This window comes from Agelaius phoeniceus, chromosome Z (genome assembly GCF_051311805.1).
Source record: "Agelaius phoeniceus isolate bAgePho1 chromosome Z, bAgePho1.hap1, whole genome shotgun sequence".
Taxonomy (NCBI): Eukaryota; Metazoa; Chordata; class Aves; order Passeriformes; family Icteridae; genus Agelaius; species Agelaius phoeniceus.
In genome coordinates, this window is record NC_135303.1 from 55,967,545 (window position 1) to 55,982,299 (window position 14,755).

At 38.8% G+C, this 14,755-nt stretch overlaps 1 protein-coding gene across 11 annotated transcripts in view; it reads right to left on the bottom strand.

The window, feature by feature from the left end:
• AOPEP (aminopeptidase O (putative)) overlaps positions 1-14,755 on the bottom strand; it is a 184,998-nt gene that overhangs the window by 147,066 nt on the left and 23,177 nt on the right. For all 11 annotated transcript variants that reach the window (XR_013179820.1, XR_013179819.1, XR_013179818.1 and 8 more), the window contains one exon: positions 10,498-10,746. Coding sequence is in view for 5 of the 11 variants with exons in the window: in XM_054652037.2 (XP_054508012.2) it covers positions 10,498-10,746 (249 nt within the window). In the remaining 6 variants the exon portion in view is untranslated. The remainder of the gene's footprint in view (positions 1-10,497; positions 10,747-14,755) is intronic.

A 14,755-nucleotide genomic window follows, 5' to 3' on the forward strand; every position in this document is an offset into this window, starting at 1 on the left:
AAAAAGGGCTAAAGGTAAAGATGCTTAATTGCTATGTTCACAGAAAGTGACTTTGAATACAACTGACCAGTCATCCAACAAAGACGACATCTGTATAAATCACAGGTAAGAGAATGAATTCCTATTCCAATGTGCCAAAAGTTTTAAATAAATAAGAGGAGGAAGCCATCACTAGAATCAGCTTTTTGTCCAACAAGCTCTAAACCATAGTATAAATAAAGATTTGCACAAGAACTCCTATTTTCAACAATATCTCAGTATACATCATAAAAATTAGGAACATTAGTGTTTATTACCTCATCTCAACTAACAGCTGAAAAGAACAAATATTTACAAGGACACCCACCCCTATATTTTTTTACGATTTAGCCATAAAATTTGAGGTTTCACAGACAAATTATGATCATTCATGTAGGACAGATCTACCCAGAACTTACTGGAATCACTCATTATTTACACAAGCATTACTGTGACCATAACATTCAATGTATTATATTAAAAATAAGAAATTCCATTGTCTGTATATATTACCTGGCTGCTGAAGTTGAAATTGTATGGGCAAAACTGAATTGCCTCTTTGGACACATTAGGTGGAAAACCAAACCAAAAATATAGGCACTAATTTAAAACAGATTCAATCATAAACTGCATGTCTTATGTTTGGAGAAGGAACAGATTTTGCACTTATTTAGCCATTTAAATTACTTTTACATTATTTCAAAAAATTACACATTTTAAAACAGATAAGTGATTTACAGCTCATGGATTCATATTTTTCCACAGAGTTAAGCATGAACACTTGTTGTAGAACTGAAAGATGAAGACGGGGCAAGAGGATTTTGTTTGCTTGCTTATTGTGGGGACTTTTTAAGGGATTGGGAGATGCACAAGAAAATAATTAAAGCCATTTTTCTTGTATAATACTATACTGTTGGTTCAGTCTGAGCTCTACATACATCATTAGAAAGATAAAAATACTTAGAAAAATAATCATGATAGTCACACTTAACTTTAATCACTAATGAAATATCCCATATTGTAACTGTACATCACCTAAAACGATTTCCCGGTGGAAAACAAAACAACAAACATTTTAAGAAATATGTCTCCTTCATTCAACTAAATCAAACAGTAAAATTGACATTGGACAAAACATTGCACCACTAAATGAAACCACCACTACCCACATTCACAATAGCATATATACAGGTTTTCTTGAACCAATCATGCTGCAGGAGTACCCAGTGGGCATTTCCAAAGGCTTAACCACTTTCTGAATCAAATTCTAAAGAACTGAATAGAATCAGTCTATTGTCAAAACATTTCATAGAAGATGACACCATATGCAATAAGACTAATATTATAACCCTCTATCAGGGTATTAGATCTGCTGTGACTAAAAATCCCATTCCTCACCATCAATTTCAATAGCTGTTATTATTTTTAGTGTACTGAAACTTCTACCTGTGAAACTTGCATCTTCCAGGATTAGAGGTAATAATGAAAATGCTTGTATTTTTAAAAAAAAACAAAGAGGAAAAACCAGAATACCATACTTTATTTCAATTAAAGACAGATTTTTGTTAGTTCTAGCAGCCCAGAAGTTTGGAGTATACCTTTCAAACTTGGAAGGTAGCTAGTACCTACTATCACAAACAAGAAAAGGTTGGAAAGGCTGGTGAAATGTTAGAACACTCGGTTTAGGTCGAAAAGACATGGGCACAGTTCCTTACTTAACCTTTAAAAGGGAGAGGACAGGAGAAAGGAATTAGGATATATGTGTTTCTTCAAAAGATCTCCTGTAACATCTATACCCACCAATTAGTTACCTGCAAAATAAGAATGCATTCCTACTACTTTCCCAGATTTTCTGAAAACAACTTTAATTGTTGAAAAGCTCTCAAATACTATGGCAACATGAATGAATTCATACAGGTAATATGGTGGAGGAGGTGTCATTTGTAACAGAACATAAAACCAACGGAGTAGCACAGGTAAAAGCACTGAAGGCTTGGAATCTCAGGAAAAAAAAAATCAAGCCTGAAGAGGCCTCTTTTCACCGCCTCCTGAGATGGACGTTCCACAAGCTCCCTGGACCACCTGTTTCAGTGCTTATCCTCAATAAATGTGGTTCCTTGTATCTACTCTGAAATCTATCACTACAGCTTGTGAATGTTGCTCCATATATTTTCCCTATTTCTGAGAGAACCATGGCTTTGGCTCTCTTTTTCTGCAACCACGCCCTCAGGTAGCAGGAGACAGTGATTAGTCTCAGTTAGTAATATCTTTTCCCAGGCTGAACAAATCTAGCTCTATCCACCTCTTCTCATGCAACATATTCTCCTACCTGCTAATAATGCTAGCAGAGGCCTGATTCACTTTGCGTCTCTGACATAAACATGCAGCCCAACACTGGGCACAGTGTGGTGTCATAGTTGTAGCCAAAATTATTGCTCCTGGCCAGGGTTGGCAAGCAGAGCAGAGGCAAATCAAAACTGCCTACCCAACTCTCTGTGACTAACCAAAAAGTTTCCCTGCCCAGAGCCAAAAGATGGAGCTCAGGAATAGATCACTCAACTGCTCATACTCCTCACTACTACTCATAAGGGCAGGACTGCATAGTTTTTGCTCAGCAGCATCATGGTTTTTAGGAACATAACTTCTCTTAGCCTCCTCTGAGCTTGTCACCAGCAAACTACTCATACAAGAAAAGGGCTAGGGATCCTTAAACCATACTCCTGTTAGCAACAAAACAAACAAAACTACAAACAAAAAGGAAAATAAAGCCACCAATTTGTTTGCATAATTTTGGTGCGGCTTTTTCAGCTTGAAACCAAATCTACAGCAAAAAGCATTAGCACCTGGCAATTGATGCCAGAGGTAAAGTAATATGCATGGATTTAATGATTTCTCTGTACTTCCATCTGTTTTAAGTACGATTGGTCCTGCAGTCTACATTTAAAATCTAAAATCTGGTTCAGGTTCTTCCTAGGTGGGCTGGTAAATTGCAGACTACTACTAATTATCATAGAGACTAAGAAAGCTTCCCATGCTTGGTATGGCAAGTCAGATCAGAGATAATTGCATGACAGAGGCCTCTGGCTGCCTTGAACACTGTATTTCTTTTGGCCCTTTAAAAATTAAACTTATGGCTCAAAACAATTGACAGCATTTATTATCTTCTTTCTTACCACTCACAGCATATACATGCAAAATCTCTGCATTTATGAGCACTCTACTATTTATATAATTCAGAAAGTTAAGTGGAATGGTCTAATGTTGCTGACTGAATATTAAACAATAGATAAGACTATATTGCTACTGATCTATAAGCAAAAGTAATTTTCAATAATCATCTCTATTGGTAGGAGAAAAGAGTTGAGAGAGATAAAGTAAGACACAGGAGAAAGAATTCTGAAAATTAATTTCAAAATCACAAACTCAGTGTTCAATAATGACAATTAATTTTCTCATTTCTCCATGTTCTAGCTCTCTATAAACAGGTCACTTTTGAGGGAAAATTATACTTTTACTTTATAAATGCCAAGCAACTCATATAACAAAAATAAAATCATTCGTATTACCTACACAGCTATATATGCACATATATAAAGGGCAGGTATGGATTATATTAGGCATACACATAAACTATATATATATATAGATAGATAGATAGATAGATATACAAATACAGTGTGCATAGAAACATGCTGGTCTCTCACATGTGTGTGTACAATAGCCACACCCATTTTTCCTAAGCCAAACCACTAAATGTCACCTTTAAGCTGGGAACAGGCCTTTACAGCTATAAACCACTGAAATACAAGTTTATATTGGAAATGCTTAGGCACATTTAACTCTAATGATGTTAACAGGCTCTGCCATAATTCTAATCCTAGAATTCAAAAACACGTAGTTACCGTTCTACAGTAGCATCAAAAAAGCCCCACTACCTCTCCAGCTTCAATGACCAAAAGCCCTTTTAAAAATTCATGTGCCACACAGCAAAAGTAGCAAGTGATTTTTAAACTCCTAAAATTCTTTATTCATCTCATAAAACAGATAGTAACAATGTAAAGTTGCATACCTGAAACATAAGTAAGTCTGCATGTTCTAAAACATCCTTTTTTGTATCAATTTTGGTCAGTAATGTCAGACTGAGATGTTATCGTCTTGTGATACTATCCCATAAGAGAAGCATCTTATGATAGGCAAATATTGTACCTTGTCTTCCAAAAGCACTGAGAAACCTCTTTGGAAAACCATCGGAAATGCAAAAGAAACCCCACTGATGCTGCAGAACACACATCTGGCTTCTCTGTTAAAACAGCAATTCTAACATTATGAGTTAATAGACCAACAAGGTGCATTAATAAGAAAATACATTACACCTCAAGTACTCCAAATCCTGTTTTGATACCAAAATGACAACTGGATGGAGGACAGTGATTGCAGTGGTACCAAAGCATACTTCAGACTTCAGCTAAGGGTCAGCAAATATCTTCAAGAAAGGATTAAAGGCAGAAGATTTGGCAAAATGAGAGAATAGTTTCTCTCTAACTAGCCTTGCAGGCGGGAATGCTACAACTGTCACTGTTGTAAAATTCCATTTATTATGCCTAGTGTTCATTATCTACCTGTTTGGAGAAGTAGAATTCCTGCCCAGAGATAACGCTCCACATGCTTGAGCCTCTTGCTGGGAGAGAGCAAGATCATAAAAATACTGCCTTGTAATGAGCAGTGTGTGCATGAGATATATTGGGGCAGGCAGCAGGCACCGCACAGTGCCCTCGGGCGAACCAAGCCTAGCAGAGGCTGTGCTGCTGTGGGTCTCTTTGCACTGGGATGAACTAAGCGTAACAGAGCCTGTGTTCCTCTGGGTCTCTGCCCAATGTTGTTAGTGGGTCAATGAAATAAATCTACTCTTTGCATTTCAGCTGCAAAGTGATGGTTGCCCTGGTTACCTCTTTGTGTCAATTCATGCAACTTCTAAATGCCACTAGGTCCATATGTCTGTGTTGTACAGCCACATACTGATTTACCACTATCACAGCCAAGACTCAATTTTTCTTCCACCATATTTTTACTTTTTGCTTTATATTTTTGTACATGATTATTTCTGTGCAGATAACCAACTAGTGATATGCAAAAAATAGACCAAATGTTAAAGGATTACTCTTGTGAATATTTTGTCAAATTAAAACAACTGGAAATGTGCAAAAAAGTGTGTCTACATTTGTATTGACTCAGAAAAGGCTTTTACAGTAGTATCAAATAGTAAAATGCAGTTCTGCAAGACTGAACAATATTAAAGGTTTTACATTTAACTTTGACATTTGAATGTTTTCCAGCAGTCCTGGCTGATTTTCTATGGACTTATCAGTTGTCATCATAACACTGCAGACATACAGAACAGACAAATGATGGCTACAGATGCACTGATCAAAGAGGCTGCTTCAGCCTTCTCTCTTTTTAATTTAAGAAGTTAACAACCTTGGTGACATAGACTGGAAAGACTCAAGAGTTCTGCTGATACAAGATTTTTTGAAGAAATAGATATTCTTTCTTCAAAGAAGAAAGGTGTATGTACCAAAGACAATTTTTTAGCATGACAGGAGAAGAGTGAGTAAGATCTTTATGAACAGGAATTTAAAGCTGGGTTGCTAAATCCATATTTAGCCAGCAGACCTGATTTATAAATATTCCAAGCATCCTCATTATCAAACACCATTTGGGTTTCAAGGGTGTCCAGCAGAGTTGAAAATAAGGCCACTAATTTTAGAGCCTAAATAGAATTAAAATTATCTAACAGTAGGACCCTGTTTTGAACACGTCAGAATTTTGCTCAGAAGTTCTTTGGTTCCACTAGCTTAGCTGGGCAAAATCGTCTGTAAGTACAGATGAACTAGATTAGACCAGATGTCCATCTATCCCACAGTCACTATTAGTACTAAGAGTGTCAGGAAAAACTAGGAGTGTGGTATATGCCAAAGGACACTTTCCTCATCATACTCTTCTAGATCCCAGCAACATGTGATGCACTTAGAAAGATTATTTATACATGGTACAAGGATAAGCACTTAGTACAAAACTAGTACATTAATACATTAATTCAAACAGAAAAAGCGGTAATCTTACGTTATTCAAACAATGTGTGCTGGAAACAAAAGTTTAAAAACCATTGTTTCAAAAAGGGAATTTCAACTGAATGCAAAGGCTTACAGTTCTCAGGAGAGTAAAATAAACATCAGCACATTTGCTCTCAAGAAGTAGAAAGCTGCTAAGCAGTTTCTAACACCACAAAAACACAAGGAATTGGTGTGACTGTGAAAAAGCTAAAATAGTTAAACGCTGCAAGAAAAGTCTCAAGTGCAGGCTCAGGTGGTACTAAAAGTTAGAGTTTCTGTATTTGAAATAATGTTTTTCCTCAGGGAATGAAAAATAACAAGGAATTCAGAGTCTCTTCAGGTTCTGAAAAAAAGAATTGTGAGAAGAGATGTCTGAACACTAGGATTTCAAATGGGATCTACAAAACTGGATGGGGAGTGAACTGATTTGAAGAGCCCAAACAACCAGCGAATACACAGAATACCCTACTTTTCACCTGAAATCTTTCCTTCAGCTCTGTTAATGTGCAACTGCAGGCTCATATGAGAGCATCTCCAAATGTGAAATACTTCTGATATTTAAATGCCAATGGGGCCAACAACTCCTCAGGAAGTACCATATCATCAACAGCATCAAAACATAGTGCTACTTTTAATCTGATTTTAACCTCTTAGTTCTCTGAGTGCATAAATGACATGCACCTTTCAATGCAGTGTATGGTCAAGGATCTCTTCCACGAACAACCTAATTAGAATCTCTAGGGCCTTGTAATCTCACACACTTCCCTATTCCTTTTACTCCAATTCACTCTCTTCTGCTAGTGAAAGAACTTAAAATTAGGTAACTAACTGCTGTTACATGTTTGTGAGATTCTCAACATTCTAGAGAAGGCATTGAATCTCAGGCTTTTAAGCTACTTAAATTTGGCACACAATGCTTTTAATTTCTGTATAGTTCAATATAATATCACCAACAAAGATGTGTAGGCTACATCATGCTTTTACTAGCATGAATTTAGGAGAATCTATACAGAATCACTTAAATTAAAACAGTGTAAAATTAAAGTGTGCAAAACTAAACCCTCCATCTTCAAAGATCTATAGGAAGCAAGAGGAAATAATTTTTGTATTTCCTCTATAAATATATTTCCATAGAGAAGTCCATAGCAAATTTAAAAACACAGGAAAATATGAACAGAAAACACAAGTACAATGAATATGCTTTCAACTATGGTTTTGCTCATAATGCATCTGTCAGACTTCAAGAGAAATGCAGCTGACCCACAGTAGCTGTCACTGAAATAGGCAGTTCAAAACACCTAATTAGATAATTCTGTGCAAGAACTATCATAATTTCATACCACAATCTAATGTGTTGGGGAAACATCTCTCCTAAATAAGAAGAAGCATTTTGAGATGCGAAAAACACGGTAAGTATAATTAATGGAGGAACAAAGAAAAGTGCCAAATGCTGTAAAAGACTAATACTTCAGGTAATTACTAAAATTCATGTCTGTTTCCTACCCTGGTAGACAGGAGTCCAATTAAAGTTCTCATAAGAACAGCTTCTATGTGCTGGCATGCTGTATTATGTTTGTACTGCTACAGATAGACTAGAAGATAAAAAAATAAACACTATAGCAACCTTTTTAACCCAAGGTAATAGCTAACTCTTTTTTCTTTGCATGGGTTTTGACATGGATTTGCACACAGCTTATTGTTAGCTTAAGCAATTTAGGCAATTATCATTGCATGCATAGGAATTAACCATTTAAGTTGCTATATACACAGAAGCTTCTATTGGAAAAATCACATACAGCAAGAACAAATGAGCTATTATGAGTCACTTAACAATCTCCTGCCCAAATACAACTTGACATTTAAACATCTTAAATTAGTTCTTACATTAGTTAAATTTTAAAAAATTTGAATGTGTTTGGCTTGATGCACTGTTAAATGACAGGCATCAGGAAGTATGCACACCCCTTCTTTCATCCCTATTTTCAATGATATCAATTGCTTGGAACTGACCAAGCAAGTGGTTAGATGAAGCATAGGGGAATAAAAGCACAGCTTTTTCTCATGTCCTTCACAAATAAAACACAATTATAGTGTTCTGAACACATAGTCTGGACTCAGATAATGACAAATAGTTTTGCAACAGAATTCCCTGTAGGTACCTTTTTCCTATAAATTCTGAGAAAGGTACATGCAGAGGAGGCACTGAAAATTTCCCATAGAGCAATAGCATATCAACAACTAAATCATGAAGATTTCTCCTACTGTACTGTACTGTAATTTTGGCCCAGACATCACTGTATGCTTTCTCTTTCATTTAGAACTATTTGTGTGTCTTGCCTTTCACGATTCCACAGATCCCTGCTCTTATCTCACAGCTAAGTCAAATGGCTGGATTCTTTCCCAATTATAGCAAGGCCCTGTGCCAACCTTTTAGTACCATGCCTTTGAAGTCACAGAAGACTGCTGAGCAGCAGCAAATTTCATATGGCTTCAAGAATATGGCACACAGTACCACACCGCACTTCAAATCAAACCACCAGGCAAAGAACTGGAGAACCTGTGGTAGGTGCACAAACCAACTTGATGCCTTCATTGAGTGAAGAACTATCATTGAAAACTCAGTAACCAGCAAAAGGGATCTAGAAAGCAGCAAGCCTTATATGACAGAAAAGGGTGACTGAATGCTAAAATTTTACATTTTCTAGATCTAGATGAAATTAAAAAAGCAAGTAAACTTCTACTAAAACCTATACAATATTGTAAATGTGTCAACATAATTTTCAACTTTTAACCCAAAAGAGGATTGCAAGAGGAAAGATATAGGAAAAAAAGTCTACAGCTTGAAACGGCCAGTCCAATCAGCTAAAGATTATAAGACTGGTTAAAGTCACCACGATTTGGTTTCACCATGGGACCCGCTTTGTGAAACCTGGCCTGGTGATGGGGTCCATTGGTCAGAGAAGGGTAAGAGCATCTTCAGACCTAGGCTTGCCAGGTTGGAGAAGATAGCTTTAAATTCAAATTGCTGGGGAAGGGGAACCTCAATCCACCCCACTCATTTGATGCCCAGAGCCTGGAGAGAGGTCACAGGTCAGCACAAGGGCACCTGAGGAGCACCACAAAAGAATTTCAGCCAATAAGTCAGTTTCCTCAAGGGCCCAGCTTAAAATCCTCCATGCTAATGCATGCAGTATGGGGAACAAATATGGCCTGTAAGGCCATGATCTTATTTGCATCAGTGAAGTTCCCAGTGACTGGAAAAGGAAATAAAACCCCCATTTTTAGAAAAGTACAGAAGGATGATCTGGGGAACTACAGGCCAGCCAGTCTCTACTCAAGGTCCAGCAAAAGCATGGAGCAGATCCTTCTGGAAACTATGCCAAGGCACATCAAAGATAAAGCGGTGATTGGTGACAGCCAACATGGCTGTACTACTGACAAATCATGACTGAGAAGTTTGGTGGCGTTCTAAGATGGGGTTACAACAGTGGTGGACAAGGGAAAAGAAAGTGATCTCATCTACTTGAATGAAAAGCATTGGCACTGTCCTGCACAATATCTTTGTCTCTAAAATGGAGAGACAGATTTTATGGAAGGACCACTCAGTGGATAAGGAATTGGTTGGATGGTCACATTCAAAAGGGTTGCAGTGAATGACTCATTGTCCAAGAGGAGAACAGTGATGAGTGGTATCCTCAGGGGTCAGTAATAGGACTGGCACTGTTCAGTATATTTTAAACAGACACAGACAACGGGATCACATGCACACAGCCAGTTTGCTGATGACACCAATCTGAGTGGTACAGTCAAATTGCTGGAGGGAACAGATGCCATTCAGAGGTACCTGGACAGGCTTGGTACCTGGATGGGCTTGAAAACCTTCGCAATTCCATGAAAACTTGATAATATAATCCTATCTATTTGCCTTCAGCTTGTGAAGATAAGTGTTTGACTAGAAACCCACACTTTGGAAATGCTTGTGAAGAAACCCTAGATTTGGATTTTAACATACTACTATTCTGTCAAAATATAAGGCTAAAATCAATGCCAAAAGAAAACAAGACAATGATATCAAGTATTTAGATCAACAGAACCAACTAAAGAATTTCTGTTTGACAAATGTAAGAATTTACACCCGCATTTCTAATAAGCTTATATTTCCCTTCCCTATGCCCTGTAAAAACTAAAATTAAAGGTTGCAAAGGAGGGAAACAAACCTACTCACATGAAGTCGGAACAAGAGTTGTAAGTTTGGTTTAAGAAAAATAGCTCAGCAACTTTATATTGACAGCAACTTGACACTGTTAACTAGCTGGCAAGAAAGAGTCTAACAAAATACAGCAGATTGAATACTAATAAGTTTCTTTACCTAGCCATTCCCAGGCTGGAAAAGTTGGAAGGAACTATCAGAATATCAAGCCTGGAAAAGGGGTGGGTACCCAGTGTGGCATAAGCAGCTGAGAGGCACTGAGGAACTAGCTGAAGCAAATATTCTTCACAACTTTCCATAAGGCACCAGGGAGCAAAGACTCTATAAGGAATGACTGCTTGCAACCTGGCAGCAGGATTTTGGAAACGGCAGGGATATTCCACATGACCACAGATTTCTTCATGCCACCTGAAAATACAAAACAAAACAAAACAATACTTAATTGCGTTATCAGAAATGTGCACAACTAACTATGCTAAGACAAGGATATTCTCTAGATATCAGAATGACAGAATTAATTTCCATAGAATCAGCTGACTTGCACTCTCACCCAGTTCACACATGTAGCACTTTGAAACACTCATTACTACATCTGAGTAGAACTCATAACTAAAGAGACTAGTTACACCCTGTTTTTATAACAGATATGCATCAAAAGAATAAGTGCTCAAAATATATGTAAAGAGAACTAATAAGAATACAAAAATATTTACTCAGAAAATTCCTATTCAAACTTGGCTATGAAAATAAAATACTATGCATATTAACATAACATTAATACAAGTATTTTAGGTTCAATTGCAATGCAATTCCAGGAGGGATTTTTTTCTGTTGTTGTTCTTACTAAAATTCTCCAAAAGCTTCAAGTAATTGTTTTTATTATTATTAAATAAAAAACCCAGTTTAGGCCTATCATGCTAGACATTCAATAGTACCACATAAGGCCAACCTTACTTTATGGAACTTTTACAGGATATTTAGAGCTCTAGCAGGAAGAAAGGAGGGATAAATCAAATCCTTTCTAAACACTGAATCATATACCTTCACAATAAGTTATCTGCCCAAATAGATTCTTATCTAAACAGAAATCAGCTTCATGTTTTCACCTGTTAGCCTAAGTTCTCTCCAGTGCACAGCCTCTCCTTGGTTTGAAACTCCAGTTTCAGTAATCTAGTTCTACTATGCCTCAACAGGCAAAGCACCTAGCATTGCCCAAAGCACTTATGCTTGGAAGATTGTGCTGACACAGAAAACAAAATGATGACATGTAGAAAAGGATGAGATTTGGCTGAAGTATTAACACTCTAGCACCTTACATAAGCCTTTCTGTCAAAGAAGTGGACTCTATGTCCTTTCATTGACTACATATGCAAAGAATCCACATCCATTGCACACAATTTTTTTTTTTAAGGGTGGTTTAATCTAGTATTTTTCTACTCTAAAACAATGTCACTTTGCATTTTATTATCAGAGTTGAGATTAGGCAGGAACATGAAAGCTAGCACCATATCTCTTATACAGACTGCCAATTCTTTAATGACCGCAAGGATATAAAAAGTTATAAACATCACAGCTCCATTTAACATTTACTTTGATACAACCTCCTTAGGTCAAACTCACTGGCACCTGGATACAAATTACATTACAAGTAAAACTTACTGGCACCTGGAGACAAATTGCATTACAGGTAAAACTCACAGGCACCCGGACACAAATTACATTACACATTTCAACAGCTTCTTTCAGAATTCCTTTTTTTTCCTGCTACCCTAGACTTTATCTCCACTATCTTATCTGAGACACATGCCTAACATTCTATCAACACCAAGCCAGAATAATCTTCTGCACCAAAATCAATAAATAAATTAATAATTAATGATAAATAAATAAATAAATTCCTATAACCAAATGTGCTGTATTTTAGAGAGGAATACATCTTCAGCTTATTCTTGCAGAGGCAGTCATATTATAAACATATAAGTAGCAAAGAAATAAACACAAAGCAATTTCTAGAAGCTCATCAAACCTATAAATTATTTCAAAATTAGAATGGATATTTCTTAATCATCCTATGTAAAGTATGAAATTTTTTTTCTCAAGATTAATTAGCATTTTTTAACCAAAATTGGTCAAGCTGCAAACCATTAGAATAATTTAATTTTAAATTCCAACAAAAACATCCATTTTAAGTCCTCAAGTTCCAAAGTCTCACTAGTTCCACTGTCTTAGTGCCTAAAAGACAAGTATTTTTCCAGCAAAGTTTCAAACTGAGTAACACGAAAATGTTAAACACTTAAATAATAAAGTTAAATAAATTAATAAATAATGAAGTTAAATATATAAAAACTTATAACCCAAATCACCTTCTACAATAAAATAACAATTCCTGTTGATGTGGGAAGAGTAGTGGACCTTGTTTGCCCAGACTTTTGCAAACCATTGGCCACAGACAAACAGGCAACATACAAACTGGATGGGTGGTCTGCAAGATGGGTGCAAAAATTGAAGCACAGGCCACACTCAGAGAGTGGTGATCGGTGGTTTTCACTAAGGCTGCCAGCTTGTCACATGTGGAGTTCCCCAAGAAATTGTGTTGGGCCCCACACTGTTCAACATCCTCACAAACATTCTGGGGGATGGATTTGAAAGCACCCTCACCAGGTTAGCTGTTGAGGTCAACACATCGGAAGGGAGAGGCATCTCAGAGACCTGTACAGGCTGAAAGGATGGGGCTGGCCAGAGCAGTGTGAGGTGCAGCAGAGACAAGGGCACAGCCCTGCACCTGGGGTGGCACCACCACAGGGCCCAGCACAGGCTGTGACCCGCCCGTCTGGGGAGCAGCCTTGCTGAAAGGGACGTGGAGGGTCAGGGGACAATCTCCTGACCATGAGTCACTGTGGCACTGCAGCTATGAGGGCAATCAGGGTCTGGGCTGCAGCTGCAGGGGCTCTGGCAGACAGGGACCCTGGGCCCTGGGCTGGCAAACAGGGACAGAGAGGATCAGCACCGCTGGCAGACAGGGACAGAGAGGATCAGCACCGCTGGCAGACAGGGACACAGAGGATCAGCACTGGTGGCAGACAGGGACAGAGAGGATCAGCACTGCTGGCAGACAGGGACAGAGAGGATCAGCACTGGTGGCAGACAGGGACACAGAGGATCAGCACTGGTGGCAGACAGGGACAGAGAGGATCAGCACCGCTGGCAGACAGGGACAGAGCGGATCAGCACTGGTGGCAGACAGGGACCCTGGGCCATGGGCTGGCAGACAGGGACACAGAGGATCAGCACCGCTGGCAGACAGGGACAGAGAGGATCAGCACTGGTGGCAGACAGGGACACAGAGGATCAGCACTGGTGGCAGACAGGGACAGAGAGGATCAGCACTGGTGGCAGACAGGGACACAGAGGATCAGCACCACTGGCAGACAGGGACAGAGAGGATCAGCACTGGTGGCAGACAGGGACACAGAGGATCAGCACCGCTGGCAGACAGGGACAGAGAGGATCAGCACTGGTGGCAGACAGGGACACAGAGGATCAGCACTGGTGGCAGACAGGGACAGAGAGGATCAGCACTGGTGGCAGACAGGGACACAGAGGATCAGCACCACTGGCAGACAGGGACAGAGAGGATCAGCACTGGTGGCAGACAGGGACACAGAGGATCAGCACTGGTGGCAGACAGGGACACAGAGGATCAGCACCGCTGGCAGACAGGGACAGAGAGGATCAGCACCGCTGGCAGACAGGGACACAGAGGATCACCCCGAGCACAGCTCCTCGGGCAGCGGCCACGGGAAGCAGCGCCTCTCCTGCTGGGCCTCACAATTCAAGGAAGACACAAAAATGAACAAAGGGCTGCAGAACCTGCTCTGTGAGGAAAGACAGAAGGAGCTAGGCCTTTCCAGGGAAAAGGAAAGAGAATCTCATCACAGTGTTTCAGTACTTGAAGGGCATCTACAAAGGGCATAGAGTCGATCTCTTCACAAGGAGCCACATGGCCAAGACAAGGGTAAATGGGTGTTAGATATCTTTATCTAAGCTCCTTCCCATAAAAGAATGGACCAGATGAACTTTCAAGGTCCATTACAACCTGGGTTGTTCTGTGGTGCTATGATAAGAATCTGAAAAGCTGAGAGTAATATATGAGGAAATCAAGTCCCATATCTGAGACTTCTGCTAACTAAGGTGAATACATGTGAAAGCAAATGATATTTTTCCAGAAACTTCTCTATCTTCAAATCTTATTTTCAGGCATATATTGTTCTGCTCATCTACCACTCGTTCATAATTCAAACTTAATGAGTTTTAACAAGACTGGGAGAAGGAACAGATGTGTCCAAAATAATTACATTTCTACTAGTTTGGTCAAAATCAGCTAAGAATCATTGGTCTAACTCTATTTTATGGGACC